Here is a 20,953-nt window from a genome sequence, read left to right as displayed (position 1 = left end):
GGTGTGTTTTGGAACTCCAGTTCAAAAGGGAGTCTTAGGGTGGGGGGGGGCAACCAACTACAGGGAGGTCTGCCCTCAGGATAGTTTGGGGAACGGAGCAGTCCGAATGACTAATCCGATAATAATAGGACTGGACCATTTAAACTTTACTTGTAGAGTGTTGAGGGCCAGGAGGACACTTTGTTGGAGGTTGGGGCTATCACTGTCAAGTCTGCATTCCCACATCACCATGTCAGATTATCAGCAGGGACCAAGGAGGATTTGATGATGTGGCGTATTTTCCTGCAATTCTTCACCAGGGTATCCTTGGTGGTATTAGTGGCTTTTGAATGGTATTTGCAAATTTCCTCCGATGCTGAAGGGTGGGGGGGGGTGAAGGGGATGGATTATACTGGCAAGGGAAGTGGTGCGTGCAGGAAGGGCCTGCTGAGTGGAAGCCGGGAGGGCGGGGTATAGTATTTTTGGATTTTTTTCCTATGTTGGTCACAGTGGTGTTATGGGGAGACCGCTGGCCCACAAATATTATTTCGCATTAATAACATGGATGTCGTGCAAGTAGTTTATTATTTCTATTTCAGTTACGTGGGATATATTGCGTTAAAATCACTTAATCTCACCGTGCCTAACAAAAATGAATGTGTCCTCGTGTAATGAAACTGGTGCTATGTCTAGTTTGCGCTATATAAAACTATTAAAAAAAAATATTAAGTCAGCAAAATCTAGGAGGGTAGATCAGTGTCGGCTTGTGATCTGTGGAACAGTTGGAGTCCAATGCCTGCCCTGTACTGCAGTGCAGCGACAAAGACAGTCTTCCTCACAGAGAGGGAGGACCAGAGAATCTCCACCCTACAGAAAACCTATAACCTCTGAAGGGTACTCATTAAATATTTCAGTTCTTTCATGATTTGGTTTAAGGGGAGGACAAGTGCTGGAATGTGTATAGTAGGTGCTTTGTACTTTAATTTACTATAATGTGGATCCCCTAAGGTGGAGGTACTGCTCCCCAAAGTCTAGAAGATACTGTCACCATCCAGAACCTGGGCAAAGGGAACAGGGGAGTCTACCCCCTCGGGAACATTAAGACTACTGAGAGAGGGGATCATTCGACGGTCTCCTCCATCTTAGGGTACACCAAGGATATCCTTAATGGGTAATAGATATGTTATTTGGGGCTCCCTGTGGCTTGGTTGCCCCTCACACTGACAGTAGCAAAAACAAATACAATGGAACCAAAAACACCTGGAAGAAACTGTCAGGAATGGAACAGGTCTACAACTGGTCATGAACTTTTGCCTGATTAGTGGACTTGAAAATCCTCTTGAAGGTTGTCTCAAATGTGTGACCTTTCCTGTCATTATTAGATTTTTTCCCCTTCTGCTAGAAATAGTTATCCATTAGTGAAGGTAATTATTGCCTGTAATCATCTCCAAGGAGGGTGAATGGATCTTCTTTTTCTGAGCGCTACATCCTTAATTCTTGTATTTGTTGTCTATCTGCACATTCCTTCCTTTTTTCGATGTGTTTGTGTTCAGGTGAACACATAGTAGCGAGAAGGGGGCAAATATGAAATATGTGATAGAACTATTGATATGCAATAATTACCCAAATTATCAGCCAGGATGTAAGGGATAGGAAACTTCCATCGCTTTGAATGATCTGTCACAGCATTTTTCTCTCTCTATCCAAAAAGAAAACAAGAGTGATTAACGAACTGTTGGATTCTATAGTCGTTCAAAGCATACGCATTGTGTATCTTTTCACCCCCAAACACTGACATGAAATATAGCAAAACCAATGCAGTTTTTGTAATGACTAATTCTGTTTTGAGTCATCTTTAGAAATCACATACGAGAAGGTTTAAGGTAAACAAACGTATGAGATAGAACATAAAAAAGTAGTTGATATTTGGAAGAGATTATCAAGATAATGTTATGATCTGTGTTATATTTTCACAAGATAGCTGACCATTTGGTGTGGACTAAGCATCTCCTCTCATGGAATTTTGAAAGGAGTGCATAGGCTTGTCAGAGGGTTAAGGAAAGACATCTCCTTGTTTGTTTTTAGATCTGGCTAGAGAGCTGTTTACCAGGGCTCATTTAATCATGTAAAATCGAAAGCAGTTTAGAGAAAGGGACTTTGGCTTCACCCCTTGTTTAATCTTTTTGCATTTGTTTGGAAAGCAGTGTTAGTACACCAATGAAGTAATTCCACAACTTATAGTGATATTTTAACAGTAGCACCTTAACAAATACACAAGGACGGGGTGTTTTTCATGGTGTACCCTCTGTGGGAAACACAGTGTGAAGGTGCTTTACATTGGGAATTCTCTAGTAAATACAATAGATTACGAGGGGGTTCACACTGTGACGAAGGATGGGTTTTGCATTGTGAACTATGTGACAAATACAATAGGAAAGATGTGACAGACACCATAGGAAGGGACCTTCACTATCTTACGCTGAGTTACCTTCATACACAGATCTGTAGTTAGGAGAGACTAAAGAGGGACGTTTTTCAGAGTAAGTATGTGTTTGACCCAAATGTAAAAGTACTGAATGGTCATTGATTTATATATTGTTTAAGTGTTATTGTGTGCTTTCTGAAGTTCTGAAATTCTGGCATACCCTAACTTCCTCAGTTGGCCTTGTACAGGTCTGCCTGATTACTCTAAGGGCAGACTTGTAAAGGGGTGTACTTGGTGCTCATTTTGGGTCTGGTAGTCAGGTGACCATGTAGTTTGGCTCCAGCCATTTCTTGATCTTCTTTTTACTGGAATTTGATAAGGGAACCAGCTGTATTAACCCAACAAATGAAGCTGTTCCATTGCCTATAGCGGAAAGAGACCTAAGGGACATATGTATAAAATTATTTTGCGCTCGCAAACACTGCGAATCACAAAAAAACAGTGTTTGCGATTGCCCAATAGACAAACGCGATGTATGACACATTTTGGCATCGCAAAATAAAAAATCACAATTTGTGCTATTTCTTATTTTGTGAGGCCCAAAGTATGTGAATTTCTCTGCAAATTCGCAGTCTGCGATACGCAGTCTGCAAAAATCACCATTAGAGAAATCACAGTTTAAGAATTCGCAAAGCAATGTATGAAAAATTGGCAATTGCAAATTCCAAAAATGTGCAAATTTCCACATCAATCTTACCACCAACTCAATGCAGGTGGTAACCAGGTGCAAGCTATATAAACAAGCCCACAATGCAACAGGGACTTTCACAAAGGCAGCGCTATATGTGATAGCCAGGAGGCTACGAATTCGGGCAGCAGCACAGAAGAGGAGGTGACAGGAACGGATCTGCAATTCCAAACATATCATCAATGATATTGTAGCTAAATACCCAGGCAGTTCTCACGACTCTTTCATCTTTAGACATAGTGGGATATACAGACGTCTCAATGCTGGTGAGTTTGGTGAGGGCTACCTGCTAGGTAAATGCATGTCAAACATCCCAACATACAGTACATCATTGGGGTGGGGGACATTGACTCACCTCTCGTTTCCATTCCTGTAGGTGACAGTGCATATGCAGTGCAGGACTTTATCCTGACACCATACCTAAATCCAGTCAATTCCAGGGAGAGGAGATACAACTGTGCACACAAATCTAAGCGCTGTGTAAAAGAGCAGATATTTGGGATCCTGAAGAGCCGGTTCTGCTGCCTTCATAAAAGCGTAGGAGCACTCCAATACAGCCCCGAGACCTGCTGCAAGAGTGTGACTACCTGTGCAATGCCCCACAACATAACTATGACAAAAGGCATCCCAATAGAACTGACTGATACTGATACTTCTGACGATGAGGGCCCAGGTCCCCCTGGCAGACCAGCAGTTGGAGTTGAGGCAGCTGCCGGATGATGGAGACGGGATGAGATAACACAGAACTACTTCTAGGTGAGTAATAATGACATGATGCAAAAGATATTTTTTAGCAGGTCTGTGTTTATTCAAACCCTTAGCTGCAGGATAATATTTTGTCACACAGCCTGACAGACTCAATGAGTGTTGCTATACATAGCACATATTAAGTCCACAGTGCAGGTATGCATACAAGTCTGGAGTCCAGTTGGAATGGGTTGCCTCACCCATTTGCGTGACTCAGTGTTGCCAGTTCATCTCCTCCTGGGACGGACTGATGCTGCCTCCTCTGGGTGCTGACTGCCCTCCTTGAGTACACAGGTGTTGCACCCTGTCTCCCACTGTGGATCGGGCACTTGTGGGGTGATGCTGCTTCTGCTGGACACCTCCTCACTCTCCCCAGAGCCCAGGAATGCTGTGCCACCTGTGTTTGCTGTCTGCAGTTGTTCCACAGCAGTGGTGACTTGCACCAGGCCTTTCGCCACATCTTGGCAGCAGTGGAACATCTCCACTTGCATGCTGACGATACGACGTGTCAGCTGGCTAGTGGCAGTGCACAGGTGATTTACCGCCTTGGTGTAGCTGTTCAGACGGCTGTCGGCACGTTGGCTCACCCTGCTCCTGGCTGCCTCGTCCCTCTTTAATGTGGCACACAGTTCATGGATAACACCTGGCATTCTCATGATGCCCTCCCCCATGTAACATAGGCTTTTGTTGACTGTCAACAGCTGCTGGTTGATGGAACGTATTGATTTTTGTTGCAGGCGCTATATCTGTAGCATGCTGCCCTCCAGTCCAGCAAACACTGTGGCCTCTTCATCTGTGGCAAAGCTGGTGCTCGCCCTTGGCCAGCGTCTCACGGCTCCTTGCTCTCTATGTTGGGGTGTGTGCTGTTCCAGCACCTGTATCACACGCTGCCCTGACTCTGCCTCAGCATCATCCTCCCCTGTGGACTGTGTGTCAACCTCCAGAGGTGGCAGTGGTGCCACAATTGTGCGCTTTCTTTTTGGGACAGGTGTGGTCTCTGTGGTATCATTGTAGTCCCCCTGCCCTGCCTTCTCATCCATATGTTCCACCTCCTTAGCTCCTGCGTTGTTATCCTGAGTCCTAGGTTGTGCTGTGGATGGAAAGGGAATTTTTGATTTTGTGACATTGTCTGCATTTCTCACTCAATAAAGTTTTCTCAATTTGTATTGGCTAACTGCTATCTATCGCTTTTTCCCTTTATAGGAATTCACATACTGCTTCAACATTGTTGTGTCTCATTGCCCCACTGTTATGCATCTGACTACGTCTCCCATGATTCATTGCTGTGTGTGCTGGAAAAAGTGGACTGGAGTGGAATGAGTAGTTTGTGTTTGGTGCATTCCTGACTGTGTGAATGGGATGGTGATGTGCGCGGCAGCATTTGGCATGCATCTTACCTTGGCTGGTGGTTGCAGGGTCGGAGCTGTCTATGTCAGCCACACCACTGACGCTCCCAGGCAGGAGGGTGGACTCCAGCAACTCCTCATGGGGTTTTGAGTCGGTTGCCGTTGATGTATTCTTGGCCTCCGCCAGCCTGGCTGCCACCTTCTCCTTGGACCTTTGGCGTATGTCGTACCATCTCTTCCTTAGTTCCTTGACTGTGTGCTGGGTCACACTGACAGCATTTACCTTCTCCTATATATCCAGCCAGATCTCCCTCTCTCTGGACTCAGGTACACGGAGTGCCTTTTTGCCAAATAGTAGTTCATGGCAGCACACCATCTCCTCGATCAGCACCTCATGCTCCCTCTCGCTGAACTTGTGCTTTCTCTTCCTCACTGCCGTCTCCTTGTCCTTCTCTTTGTCCAGTGAATCCATTGTAGCTGTTTGGAAATGTTGTGCTCACTTCTCTGCCTCTCCTCACAGCCTCTGACTCTGCCTTAGGCACTCAGGTGCAGCATGTCACTCCCACTTCCTGGGTGTGATGTCAACAAGCTGCACCCGAATTGCAGATTCCCTGAATTTGCACTTTTTTATTTGCGAATTTCGCACATAAGGAATCGCAAAAACGGGATTCGCAGTATATTCTGCGAATTTTTAGAAATCGCATAATGTTTGCGACTTTTTTACATTTCAATTTGCGATTCTCAAAATGTGATTCGCTAAAAATCACATTTTGAGAATCGCAAATCACTTTTTTGATACATACATATGCCCCTAAGTGTCTGTGCCCCAGAAAAAGACACAGAAACTGATTGGATGTTGTTCTTTGCCATAAAAAATCCAGCTGTGTCTAACTCCTTGCTAAGGCACAGTACCAAACTGTCTGCAACAAACCAGTTACGGTCAGTGTATCACGCATGTTAATAGTGCCTGAAGAGCAGTTTGCTGCCCCAGTATGCTGTGTGCTGTGCTTGAGCAGGGGAGCTGATGTGGATACAGGGTTTGAGCACTGAGACCGGCGTGAGCCATGAAGAGCCGCTGCAATGGAGATGTTCATGTGAGGCTGGAGATAGAGCCACAAAGCAGAGGGTGACAGACTCTAGGCACTAGGGAGTCCCAGGGAGGCGGCTGAGACTCTGTTCACTCGTGTAGCTGGTACTTAGTGAGGTCACAAACACAGTGCGTTTTTGCACATGATGAGTCTATCAGTGACCTATGCAGGAGTTGGTTTGTGGAAGAAGGTTCTTGAAAGCAAAGAATAGAACACTGTGGGTGAATAATGGCTCACCCAGGCTCATTAGAGAAATCATAAGACTAGTTGAAGCAATTGGTGAAGTTTTGCCACTATTTTTCATTTTGCTTAATAATTTTACTAATGCACATTATGCGTAGTTATTGATTCACACATTATAGTCAACCATAGTTAAAGCATGCTCAAGTTAAGTTAGCTATACTCGATGTAGGCCTCAGAAAATAATCAATGCTAAAACTTCTAATGTGCCCTTGGCTGTTATCACATTATTTTTCTTTTGCACATTGGTTCGGAATAGCCTGACCCTGAGAAACGAGTTGGAACTAAGGGACATATTTATAATGAAATGGTGCAGTGCCACAAGCAATTTTGCTGTGCCAAGCTGTGTCATTTAAAAAACGCAGGCATGCGCCATATTTACAAGGAAAAAGCAGGGAAAACGAAAGAAAAGCAAGAAGGCGCTCAAAAAACGTGGAAAAGGCAATGAGAAAGTAATGAAAACATGAGGGAAAAGCAAGGAGAAGCCTCTAAAAAACGGTGGAACAAGCAGGAGAAAGCAGTGAAACATGCAGGAAAGGGGAGAGCGGGCACTCTAAAAAATGGGAAAGAGCAAGGATAAAGAGTGAATATGAGGAAAAAGCAAGGAGAATGCTCTCAAAAACAGGAGAAGAAGCAGCAGAAGTTAGTGAGAAACAAGGAAAATTAAGATGATTAAAATAACTGGGAAAAAGTAAGGAGAAAGCTGTGAAAACGAGGGAAGTGCAAGGAGAAAGCACTCATAAAAAACATGGAAAAAGCAAGGAGAGTACAGTAAAAAATGAGGGAACCCAAGAAGAAGGCTCACAAAAAGGGAGGAAAAAATAAGGGGAAAGCAGCAAAAAAATGAGGGAAAAGCAAGGAGAAGGCACTCAAAAAGGGCAGAATACCAGGAGAAAGCAGTGAAAAACGAGGGAAAGGAAAGATGAATGCACTCAAACAATGGGGGAAAAAGCGAGGAGAAAGCACCGAAAACTAGTGAAAAGGAGAAGCAGTCACTCAAAAAAACTGGGGTAAACGCAAGGAGAAAGCAGTGAATACAAGGAAAAAAGAAGGAGAAATCTCTCAATAAACAGGGGGCTAAGCTGGAGAAAGCAGTGAAAAACGGGAAAAGCAAGGAGAAGGCACTCAAAAAAACAAGGAAGAAGCTGTGAAAATGGGAGAAAAGCAATGAGAAGGCACCCAAGAAACGACCAAGGAGTAGCCAGGAGCAAGGGCAATGCAGCAGGATGGGGAGAGCTGGGCCTGGGTCCTGCTCAATGGGGATAGGCTATGCCTCCATTATGTAGGTATTAGGAAGAGGCAGGGGTGGTGGGAGGCGGTGGGCAATGCTAGGCAGGAAAAAGCGATCAGGAGTGGCAATGAAGGAAAGGCAAGGAGAAAGCATTGAAAACGACAGAAATGCATGGAGAAGGCACTCGTAAAAGGGCAACAAAAACAAAGAGAAAGCAGTGAAAACGAAAGAGAAGCAAGGAGAAGCTATTAAAAAACAGTGGAAATAGCAAGGTGGAAGCAGTGCAGACAAGGGAAAAGTAAGGTGAAGGCACTCAAAAAAACATGAAGAAAAGCAAGGGGAAAGCAGTGAAAATAAGGGTAAAGCAAGGAGAAGGCACTCAAAAACAGGGGAAGAAGCAAGGAGAAAGCAGGGAAAAACAAGGGGAAAGCAAGGAGAAGGCACTCAAAAAAGGGGGTAAAAGCCAGGAGAAAGCTGTGAAAACATGCAAAAAGGAGGAGAAGGCACTCAAAAAACTGGAGAGAATGCAAGGAGATACCACTGAATACAAGGGAATAGCATGGAGAAGGCTCTCAAAAAATGGGGGAAAAAGCAGGAGAAAGCACTGAAAAACGAGGGATAAGCTGGGGAAAGGCACTCAAAAAGCAGGTGTAAAAACAGGAGAATGCAATGAAAAACGAGGGGTAAGCAATGAGAATGCACTAAAAAACACAGTGGAAAAGCGAGGAGAAATCAGTGAAAATTAGGGGAAAAGAGGAGAAGGCACTCAAAAACACGGGAAAAAGCATGGAGAAAGCTTTGAAAAATTAGGGAAAAGCATGGAGAAGGCACTAAAAAATGAAGTAAAAAGCAAGGAGAAAGCAGTGAAAAATGAAGGAAAAGCAAGGAGAACACACTCAAAAAACAGGTAAAAACCAAGTAGAAAGCAGTAAAAATGAGGGAAAAGCAAAGAGAAAGCATTCGAAACATGGAGGGGAAAGCAAGGAGGAGACAGGAGCAAGGGTCATGCAGCAGCATGGGCTGAGCTGGGCCTGGTTCCTGTAAACCCTGCTTCTCATAAAATACCTCCTAATTTCTTGAAGACCATGGTTGTAGCACAACCTTGCACACTCCTTGGCAACAGCTGGAGAAATACCCTGTATACAACATTTCTGTAAGCTTTACTAATTAAACTGATTCAGCAGGAATTCAGTCTGTATGAGTAATTGTTCCATTATAGCTAAGAGGTAAATAGCATCTCGGAACGTAGTTGTATATTAAACACTCTATTCATAAGTAGCGCTTACCAGCAAAACGATGTCACCTTCAAATAGTCTCTTCCCAGATTCTGAAATGAGATTAATGTCAATTTACAATGTGACAGGAATAGTTCTTTGATCAATGTATGCTCTTAACTGAACCAAAGAAGCAATCTATAGTGGTTTTAACATTGGGCCATAGAGAACCTACTCATGTGCAAATACCTTTTGCTGTCACACAACCTACTCTTCCCAAAACAACAGGGGTTGTGAGCACCAAAGGGATTTTATCATGTGCTAAAGCCCTTTGCAAATCTGACATCTTTCCAACTCATAAAAGGGTTTTTGTTAACATTTCTACATCATCAATAGGAAGGGGCAGGAAATGGGTGACACTCTGACTTGTGATTCTGTAAGTCATGCATCAGTGGTGCGCAACTGCAATTGAGGTTGCAAGCATTGATCTGCTACCAACCCCGAAGATGGGATAGTAACTGAGTCACAAAGGGGAGGCTGTCTCCAGGGGACAGAGATTTATGTTGAGCAGCATCAGCAAGCTCAGGCATTGGTTCACAAGACTTGTTAATTTGTTACCAAAGAAAGACTTTTTTTTTAAGTAGCACCTTGCCAGGTCTAAAAAAAAAGTTTCTTGTGTGTGAAAGAAAATACAAGGATGGTGATCTGCTGTCCCTTGCAGGCAACCAACCCTGTATTTATAGCCAATCATAGAGGTTCACAAATTGTGACTTGCCCAGTTGATATTCATTAGTATAGTTGTTTTGCAATCCTACACAAATGGACAATGTACAAAGTGACCTGTTTATACCATGGTTGCATTGCAACTTTCATCCACATTTTCGGTCACATTTGCAAACGAGTCGGTGAGCAATTTGAACATCCCTGATTAACAAATATGAATAGTATGTATGGCTACTTGCAAATATGTAGCAGGCACATAGTGTCAGTTCCTGTGCTGTTGTTTTGTATGATTGGTGAGACAATGGTTGTTAGCCATTGTGCAATTATTATAGAAAATATTTCATTCTACACATCATAGGCTGAGCTCATTGATTTGCGGACTGCCACAAGATTATGCAGGATAAAACTTAATTTAAAAAAAACCTGAGACTGTCTTTCTATGTGAGTAGTTTTAGCAGGTATGAATTTGTACCTATTAACATGCTGCAGCCTTGGCTTTTTCAAAGAAGATTGTTTATAAAGAAGTACAATGGGCCATGATTTGGAGTTTATGAGGTCCTGCATCACGCAACTTGGTGCAAGAGCGACGCAATTGTAAAATGAGATTTATGAAGGCATGCAAGGTCACACTGCGTGGCCCTGTGTGGCTTCAGAAATCTCGAATAATGTAACGCAGCACAAATCACGGTCTTGCATTACTCTGTGCCAGGGAGGCATTACAGTGGGTTTTATGTGGGTGTTCCCACGCAACATCCATGTATTTTGAATCATTCCCAGATTAACAAGAACTTGTAAACCTGGGAATGCACCATAAAGATATGCCTCCCCAGAAGAGGCGTAAGGAGGAGAAATATCTTTAACTTCTCCTTGTTTTTTCCTCTTTCTATCATGTGTGATATTCATTCAGCAGCACACATAGAAAGAGGAAAAACTCTCTCAGGATTGTTTTTGTGCAGGAAGGTTCCCCTTCCTGCACAAATGAATGCCAGCCTACAACACAGACACCCTTGCACCATGGCACAAGGGTGCCTGAGTTGGCACTAGGCTGCCGAAACGGTGGTAGTACACGGGAAAATGACAGGAATGCACTGTATTGAATGAATACGGGGCATTCCTGCCATTTCCCTGTGGCAGGCAGTTCAGCAAGATGACTTGCTGCGCTGCCCTGCACCACAAAATTCATAAATATGCCCCCAAGTATTTTTTCAAGACAGTAGACTCTGTATTAGATTACATGGTTCTAAGGGTTTTTCAAGTTTGTTTGTCACTTGCGATTTACTCAGGAGCAAAAATCACATTTGGTCCCTAATGTGTCCTGCAGTAGAAAAATTCACCACAACAGATCCCGTGAGGGTAGACATTACGATCTGGACGCAAGGTATAGAGCCTTGGAATATCTAAACAAAATTCATAAGACACGTGTGAACATGCAAATTATATAGACAAAGTACAAGATATCTCTCCGATGGCACTACTCTCTATTGAAGATGATGAGTCTAAATCTAAACATGCACTGGCAAAACTAGGAGGTAAGGCCATCTCAATTTTTTAACATGCATTTGTTTTTAAAAGCCTAAGGAATATGCACAAATATTGGCAAGAGTATAGAAAATATAAAAATAAAATAGTGGTCCAGAAGTCCAGGCACGCCTGCCCTGTGACTGAAGTCTACTCCTTTATATATATCTGTGCATATGTGGTCACTCAAGTTGCATTTTACACAGAGCATGAGAGCCCCTGGCAGTGGGCGCTGCTACTTAACGGCGGTGGTGAAGTAGGGTATCGGGAGGGAGGAGGTGGGGGAGATGGAATGAAAACAAATCACATACCTGTCTGTCAGCCGCCGCTTCTCGGTCCTTTTCGCCCTCTTCCAGGACTCCAGGAGCAGGAAGCACCCATGCTTCTAGACTCCCCTATCCAATCACGATGCTGCTGATAGCAGCATTGTGATTGGTCTGAGCACTGTGATTTAGTGCTCAGAGAGGGACTGGGAGCCTGGGCATGTTCTCCACCTAGGCTGTGCAACACAGCCCGGTGGAGAACATGCTAACTGAGTATGCCTGGTTTGCCCACCGAATACGGCCGGCCAAACTGTCATGCGCACTTACAGAGTGCTACCACTCCTCCGCCTGCTCCTCTGATACAGCCCAGTCCCGCCTTGCCCCTAACCGGCTGAGCAACACAACGGAAAAATAAAAGGATAATACCAATGCGTTATTATCATTTCATTTCACTTTTTTCACCTGCTCACAGAGCCGTGGGGAGATGCTCCTCCGCCTTAGCCCCCCTGTCCCTTGACTGACGTAGGCTGATCCATTGCCCATTGTTGAATGCTGTGGTGGGTGGAAGCAAAATGTGACTGAAACTCAAACAGACCAATGGATGAAGGGGCCTGATGGAAAGCCATTGTATGGCTGTAAATAATATGCATTTTTATCATGATACTGTGGATGTTATTACATTGACAAGAGAGCTAAAGCTGTCTCTAGGCCTGGCCTAGAAACATGGAACTTTTTAGTGATGCTCCTCAGCAGCCATTGCTGACTTGGTGAACATTGTTGTGAATGACAGCAAAATTAAGAGCGGGTGGGAAGAAATTGCAGATGGAATTCATCTGCTTCATCAATGAGAATAAAACTGAAAAGGCAATCAATCTTATTTCTAAATTACTTTTAAAGTTGGTTTGGGGTGGATTAAGATCAAGAGCTTTGAGTTGCACATGGACTGGTGTTCTAGTCTTTACACATCCCTAGGACTGAAGCGGTACTGCAGCGTCTCACCTGCAGACATCAAGATGAATCAAATGCCTTCAAAGAAATAGCAATAGTCGTATATCTAAGGGTTGAGTGTGTCTGATGGTTGCGCACTCCGTTGTATACACCCCAATAAAATGTATGTGTCCCCAATGTTTTCTTCTTGTTTTACCCCTTGCATTGAGATATTATTTAAAAACAAATAAGGGATAAGGACATTCATTAATTCATTGATTGATGCCATCAGCCTGTCAGTATTTTTATATTATGTTCACTTCCTTGGTGGTAGGTCTTGGCCCGATTCCCAATGGTTATCACTAAGGACATTTACAAGTAGTAAAGTTAGACTTTTGTCTCAGTTAAACCTTACGTTTTGGTCTTAAGTTTAACTGAGACCAAAAGTCTAACTTTACAACTCGTAAATGCCCTTTATGAATACCAAACATTGTAAACTTAGACTTTCATCTCAGTTTACCTTTGTGAATCGAGCCCTCTGTTTTTTTAAACAGACCTGTTACAGCTAAAGTATATCGTGGGCAGAAATTATGGGGCAGAAGTTGTTGTGCTCCAGCCTCCAGATATTGCACACACACCGAACGCTATCCTAAATGTCCAGCTCCTAGAAGCCTGGCAGTGCACTTTAAGAAGTAGTGTGCTGAGTGTCATTAAGAGACATCTCTTTTCCTATTGAGCTATCAGATACCATGGTTTGTCATCCCCAAGAGACATGTATATCCAAGCGTTGGCTAATCACTAGTTTGATTTTGTCAGAGAAAGCAAATGCAGACAAGTTATTTGTACTAAAGGTCAACTTCAAATATGAAAATAAAACAAACAGTTGGGAACTGTAGACGTTCAGCTCTTCCCAGATTAAATCCTCCAAGTACATACCAGCGTTTATTTCCGGAATGTCCCGCGTGGGCTGGCCGCCGCCGACATCATAAACTATTTTAAAAAGATAATTGTCATGGTAAATATATGTTGCGTTGAAGTAGAACTAGTAACGTTTGCCTGGATCAGGCTGGAAATTGAAGTATTACCAGAGTCCAGTGAGGATCTGCGAACCTAGAAAAGAGAGACCACATGGGCGTTACATTAGAGATGAGGCAGTGGCAGTGTGGGCCTTATGAGACATTAAAATATGAAATTAGTAGTGATGGAAATACCGTAAAGCCTGTAGTATGAGTTAGATCCAGAGCGAAGACACAGACGAGAAGGAGAAATTCCATTGTATCCGAGGAGCCGGGACAGCCTCACAGCCTACAGGTAGGTTTCTTAAGAGTGGAAATTTGACATTGAACTTTGAAGTATCTGTCTGATGGTAATAAGGGAGGAAGTGAAGTATACCTTTCTTGACAGTTATCTGGCTTCTTTGAACGTGAGAAGAGGCCTCTTGTTAATAAGTTATCATGTCTGCTGTGAGGCTTATCTTCTGTTCTCAGGGGCTGTGTATTGATAAGGTTTGAAGTAAATTATCTTCATTCTGACTCAAAGAAAAAAAAAGGATCAGATACTTCCTAGCTGGCAGAACTGGGACTTGCATTTATCTTCTCTCCTCCCGCCCAAACTTCCACTCAAAGCACTAGACCGCCATTACTATGTGTGTAATGGAATTATGTGGCATGCTGTGCAGTGGAATTACGTGGATAATATTTAAGTGGCATTGAGTGTTCTGGAATTATGTGGAGTGCGATTGTGTGTCGGAGTGTAATTATGTAGAATGGTAATTTGTGATGAGGAGTGGTTTGTAGTGGAAGTTAATTATGTGGTGTGCTGTTGAATTTTGGGGCATGATGTGGAATTCTGTGGTGTGGATTGGATGTATGTGGTGTGTTGTGTAATTGTGTTGAATTTTATGGTTTGGTGTTGAATTATGTGGTGTAGAATGGAAATGTGTGGGGTTGAATTGTGTGGCGTGGAACTGTGTGGCATTGAGTGAAATCATGCTGATTGAAATTATGCGGTATGGTGTGGAGTCTATTTATGTAGATTGCTGCTATGTGGTAAAGATTGTTTTTTTGTGGGGTGTATTTATGTGGTATTGAGTAGAGGGCAATTATGTGGTGTTGAATTATGTTGCGTTAAGTGATATTATGTGGAGTGTAATTATATAGGGTGGCATTAACTTGTGTGGCAGTGAATTATGTGATATGGAATTGTGTGGTTTTGTGTGTCACACTAAACATCCAGGTATGCTACACAGAATTGGAAGCTCTGGATCAACCTACGGAAAAATAGAAAATGAGCAATCACAGGGAATTAAAAGAAGAAAATAAAGAACTGGCTGTACCCTAAAACAAACATTTCAATGGGCTTCAACTATAAATAATTAATGATCTGTTTATACAAACAGCGACCCCATGTCCCAAACTTTTTGAGCCTCACCTCATGTAATCAAGTGCTGTGACATGCCTGTGGCAACATGAACAGCAAACTCATACAAAAGTCATACTCGAAAGCCATAGTCATAGTCGAAAGCGCTTAGTTGCTTAGAAGAGGTACAAAAGCGCAGTATAAATGCCAATACAATACTCCTTGCACTCCAATGTTGACTCATCAGTGTGTGCCTCTAAGCACTACCCTTGCTATAATACTTGCCCACCATCTGTGCGTGAGGAACGCCAGACACTAAAATGTTTTATATATGATTTACACAGGTTAATAGAACGTTAACGCAACTTTGCCATGGCGATACACATCCAATGCTTTTACCTCTTTTAAGCATTTAATGGTTATTCACAGTTTTAAAGCTGTCATTTATCAATGATGCTTTTAGGTGTTTACATTTGTTTGAAATTTTCCCTGCAAGTAAATGATTGTGCAAAGGTCACAGTAAACTGTGAAATTACCGTAACCGAGGTCATTAAATGAGACACAATAAGGAGGCAACCTATAGAGGACAAATCAAAGTTAAATGGAACTCTCTTAAACAGAGAGGTGAAGGTCAAAACTGAAAGATAAGGAACAGTTTTGTAATAGGATATAATCGATAATAACAATGTAGTTGAAAAGTCCTTGGTATTACACATTTAGATAGTCTTCAAGCAGATAATACAATAAAAGGTGAAAACATGTTAGATTGTTACATTTGTATTTTGCACAAGTACTGCAAGTTATATTTTGGCACATGAGCACGTCCTCTGAATATTATTAGTCAGCAGAAGACATGGTATATTTGAAAGCAGTCGCTTGAGAATCCAAAACAACCTCTCTCTGGGTGATGTTGGCAGCCCCAGAACTACATGTTCCATGATGCCGGGACAAGTGATATCATCATGCACATCACATGTAGTAAGCTTTAGGATCCACGGTTAATTCAATTTATCGTACCATACACTTTTTTCTGTTTAGTTGTGTTAAAATGCCTCAGACAAAAAACAAGATGCATGGTTTGCGGACCACAATGTGGGATGGAAATGATTAATTGGCTGTACTCTTATTATACTGAGTGCCTCTGTTGACATCATAGCGCGAGTGCAAAGATCAAATGATTTGTTTTACTTGGAGAATCATGAGATGGGCGGTTTCCTTCTGTGAATCAGTATAATCCATAGCAGGAGCATTTCCCCCAAAGAGTCAGCCTGCCGGAACCAGGGTGATCCAGGCAAGCATTCTCAGCAGAAAGGCTGTGGTGAGCAATGATTTAACGGAGGCGGCTAGCAGCAATGAGGGAGAGGGGTTGGGGCACAGAACATGTGCACTGTGAAAACAGCATCTAACATTTGATCTTGGTTTTTGAATGCTTCTCAAATGTGACTAAATAAGAACATGTTTTACAGCCCTGTTTACAACTGTGCTGCAGCAAGGTAAAACACAAGCACTCTTCATGAGGAATGCACCAAAAGGGATGTTTCACCAAACATGAGCAGGAAACAAAGAAAAATTGTGCCAAATAACAAATAGATAAATATCAAAGTGTAATAATACCAGTAGTTGGGCAGTGCTCCAGGGAAGGAAGCAACACACATAAAGGAGGGACAAAGAGCAAATATTAATCACTGGCAAGCAAGCCTTTTTAAAGGACAATCCAAGTATATAATAAAAAGGCAATGGGTGGGCTGTAAGCCTTCAAAGTGTATACAACATGTCTCGAAGAGGCAGTGCAAGGGCTGCCTAGGTTCGTCGTAAAAAGTTGTGAAACATTCCAGGTTACCTAAAAAAATCATTTGCAGGATTAAATCTGTTTCTAGAACGGGATTTGTAAACAAAGAACTCTTAATTTGGTGGGGATTTAAGGGGAAACATCCTTTACAACGCAACTTTTACCATGCAGTGCTATTATAACACAGGTTTTACAACGAAAACCATTGCGCTGGGGGGCGCTCTAGGATAGGGAATAGATTTAATTTACTATCCAACACCTTCCCTAGTGTCCACGGGGACTGGAGTTGGAATAGTAAATTAAGCAATTCACTATCCAGCACCCCAAAGCGCTATGCGTTGTAATGGTATGCGTTGTAAAAACCGCGTTGTAACAGCATGCGTGGTAAAAGCATACATTGTAACGTCATACATCCGGATTTAAGTAGTGACTTTCCACAGAGAAGGTTCACCGTAACGTGAGTAAATGCATTTTTGCTTACCAGTTACAAGTGCATAAAAGTGCAACATATAGAATTATGGATGTATAAATACCTATGCACAAAGAGGGGTTCAGGAAAATTGTAACTGTCATAGTTTCACAAGAGTACTCCGGGATTTTGTTAATTTTTTTAAAAATTGCAGCATTACTTTCAAATGCTGATTAGTTATCCATCTATACATTGCCCACACAACAATGGAATTATTTAAAAATATCATATCCATTAAAAAAGGATTTTAATAATGTATTTAAATAGAAACATAATGATGTTAAAAACTTACAGCAGGGAAATCTTTGAAATATGATTTCACTGCTTTAGGTTTCTATCATGACATATGTTTGAGCTGCTGAAATGTATCCGTGGATGCAAAATTTATCACACTCAGGAATTAATTACCAGGTAAAATAAAATGTGCATTACTTATAATTCCAACTGTGCCGAAACAGGCTTCTCAGCAGGAATCACAATTATCAGGGCCTTAGGGCCAGATGTAGGAGACAAAATACCGGTCAGTAACGGCCGATTTCGGCCGTTACCGACCGGTATTTAGGAATTGGCATGTAGGGGCCTTGATTTTACAGAATCGGTAAATTTACCGATTCGGTAAATTTACCGATTCTGTAAAATACCGAATCGGTAATTTTACCGATTCGGTAACTTCCAGATGTAGGTGGGACTCTTCCCAAAGGCCTTTCAGATTCGGTATTTTACCACCCAATCCAATTGGGTGGTAAAATACCGAATCCAGGTGTGCATGCACATGTGTGCATGCACACCTATGCCATGTGACAGACAGACATGCCCTTAGGGCATGTCTGTGTGCCACATGGCACACATGCCTTTATTTGGGGTGCTAGAGGGTGTCAAAGTGACACCCCCTGCACCCTTGCTGGATTCGGTATTTACTGAATCGGTAAATACCGATTCGGTAATGCCCATTGATTCCTATGGGCTTCAATGCCCATAGGAATCAATGGGCATTACCGAATCGGTATTTACCGATTCGGTAAATACCGATTTTTACAGATTCGGTAAATCAAATTAAGATTTTACCTACATCTCCCTCCTTCTATTTTACCGATTCATAAATACTGAATCGATAAAATTAGGTATTTATGAGTCGGTAAAATAGATTTACATACATCTGGCCCTTAGTCTCTACCTCCGTCTTTTGACAGCATAATTACACTTTAAATGTGTAACACACACTTTGGGGATTGCACTAGTAATCAGTGTTGGTAAATTCTGACAAAACCAGACCAACACCATCTTTGTGAGGACCATTGTGTTTCGGAAATAAGTCCTCATAGTGCATTTGGTACTTTAGAGACAGTGCATTAAAAAATTGAAAGCATAGTTACATTTGCTTTGGTCTGCTGTTTGACCTACTGTAAGAAAATGCACCTTTTTGCATTGTGACTCCTTTTTTTTACCTGATTTATGGTTCGGCAGAAGGACTACTCTGTCACAGACCTTCCAGTCACTAGTGAACCGTGACTACTGATTGGTGCTTTACTTTTTCTGGCACTTTTTATCTTTAAAAATGTACATAAATGATTACTCTTATTTCACTTTTATCATTTGAGTGTCATTTTTCCTAAATATTTGTGGGATTTTTATTGTGTGGCCTTCTTGACTTTTCAACTGCTTTGGTACTTCTGAATGCTTTACATATTTGTCGAGTTAAGCCTTCCTTTTCTGTGCCATAGCAATGAGGGGTTGAGCTAAGATTTAAATTACTGAAACCTTTGACTGGACCTCACAGGTTAGTGACTTTATTCTGGTGGACTTCCAACCAGTTGGGTAGGTTTCTTACACCTACTCCAGGATCAAGGCAAGCATGGAGTTAGAATAGTAAATATACACTTCATTGGTGCAGCCTGCGCCGTGTAATCTAGACACGTGTTTTAGCATTCATTCCTTCATCAGTAGAGAGCAACAAGTCATTTTGTGGGTGCTGGAAATGCTGCCCAAAGTCTCGGGTCTCTGTATCACTTACTGGGTGCAGGTGCAGGTGCATCAACACAGGCTCACCAGCTCATTAGTTCAAGGGAGCCTTTTCAAGCAGAAGGAGGGTTGGAGCACACTGCCTCACATCCCAGCACTCAAGTTGCCCCAATACATCATGGTACATGTAGCAGTGGGTACTCCAATCCAGATGGTACAAAAGCAACAGAGTAAAATGAAGTATGTCTCTTCTACCCTGTCTGAATGTTAATCTTAGCCACTTCCCCCAGTCCTCAGGTGCCCCCCATCTGGACTACCCCATCCCTCCCAGCCTCCTCAGTGTGTTCTAGCAGCATGCACGTTCACATCCATAGGCAAAGAGGAATCTGTTGGAGTCTCTGATGTCATTGCTTGGCCATATATCTATCTAGACCTGCCTTCTATTTCTCTACCAACAAGGAACCACCGATTTCCACAGTCTGACATGGAGAAATATGTTTATTTCTCAGCATCACTCCCTCTTTCATAGTTACTTCCTCTTTCTGTGCATGATGTATTGTGCATCATCCACAGAAGGAGTATATTGCCTCTTAGGATTGGTTTTAAGAAGGAATGTGATCCCTCCTTCACAAAAAAACCAGCTGCAACACAGGAACTCTTGTAGCATGGCGCAAGGGTGCCTGCGTTGGTGCCAGACATCCTCAAGAGTGGCAGCACAGGTAGAGAGCTGAATAGCAGCATATATTATCAGATATGACACTGTTAATCTCTCGTCCATTCACAAAATGCTGCGCAGAAACTTTGTTTGCTGCCTTGCCCGATCTTTTGGTAAATATGTTGCCAAGTCTGAAGTTAAAACTTCAGACAGGCTGGCACCTAGTTTCTTTGACAACCCACAGTCCATCGTGGTCAGCATTACCATGCGTCTAGGTGCTAGTCAAGCGCAACAAGATGACTGCGGTTGGCACGCAATGCTTTTGCTGCCATTTTTATATTTAAACTTTTACAATTCGGAGCTCCAGTTTCTCTGAATTTGGTGCCATTTATGTATTCTTAATTTGGTATCATTTTATTTATTAAAATGTAGTCTATTTTTCTAGATTGGTTGGGAACGTCTTGCATTTGATACTGCAAAAATACTTTATCCATTGCCTTGAAGTTAAGCCTGTCTGCTCTTTGCCATAAGTATCAGGGTATTGAATTTAGGTTAATGTAGTGACTTTAGTGGTTTACCCTGACAAGTATGTGGTGATTACTTGATGTAATCAACTAATACCCCAATTTCATATAGGTTTAAATATCTATTGCTTCAATATATGTTTTTTAATATTGATTTTATATGTTTTTTGTAATAATGTATAATTCGTTTTTTATATATATTTTTGCATTTTTGGAGTGTGTTATTGATCTTTTAGTTTAATATTTTTTTACTTAAATATGTATTTGTATGATTTTTGGACTGTTGGGTTTTATAGGAGTGCTCATGGATTAGTGTTTTATACTAATGCTTTAAATTTTTTATGTTTTATTATTGTTTATATTTCAATTTAATTTTAATAAAACCTTTAGATGCATATTTGCAAGAATAGACGCTTTTCTGCATATTAGCAGGGATGCGTCAGCTCAATTGTGTGACGCAAAAAAAAACATGCGCCACAATGGATGAGTTGCATTTACAATGCGGCGCACAGTGGCAGAAGGATTGACAGATGCGTCACCCATCTGTTACAGTACCGGTAATGCATTGCTGGAGTCATGTCGCAAGCACAACGCAACTCCAGCAATGTTCAGGAATGCCTATTTCTAATGTGCTGCGTCACTCCTTACGCCTGCTTTAAGCAGGCGTAAGGTTTTGACGCAGTGGTGTTATAGAAGTGACTCAGTAAAATCTTGTAAATTTCATTGCGTCACTTTTACGAGGCTTTCTTG

At 42.1% G+C, this 20,953-nt stretch overlaps 1 protein-coding gene across 1 annotated transcript; it reads right to left on the bottom strand.

Annotated features, from left to right (window-relative positions):
* Positions 1-1,528: 1,528 nt before the first annotated feature.
* Positions 1,529-13,819, bottom strand: LOC144762236 (meprin A subunit alpha-like). Its single transcript, XM_078647380.1, has 5 exons — positions 13,661-13,819; positions 13,535-13,559; positions 13,386-13,439; positions 9,091-9,131; positions 1,529-1,678 (listed from the first exon to the last, which is right to left on the bottom strand). Exons 1-5 carry the CDS (start codon positions 13,721-13,723, stop codon positions 1,529-1,531), a joined length of 333 nt encoding a protein of 110 aa, XP_078503506.1. The 5' UTR covers positions 13,724-13,819.
* Positions 13,820-20,953: the final 7,134 nt, after the last annotated feature.

Source organism: Lissotriton helveticus, chromosome 6 (assembly GCF_964261635.1).
Source record: "Lissotriton helveticus chromosome 6, aLisHel1.1, whole genome shotgun sequence".
In the NCBI taxonomy this organism is placed as follows: Eukaryota; Metazoa; Chordata; class Amphibia; order Caudata; family Salamandridae; genus Lissotriton; species Lissotriton helveticus.
Note: the sequence above shows the minus strand (reverse complement) of the source record. Positions and strands in the feature narration are given on the sequence as shown.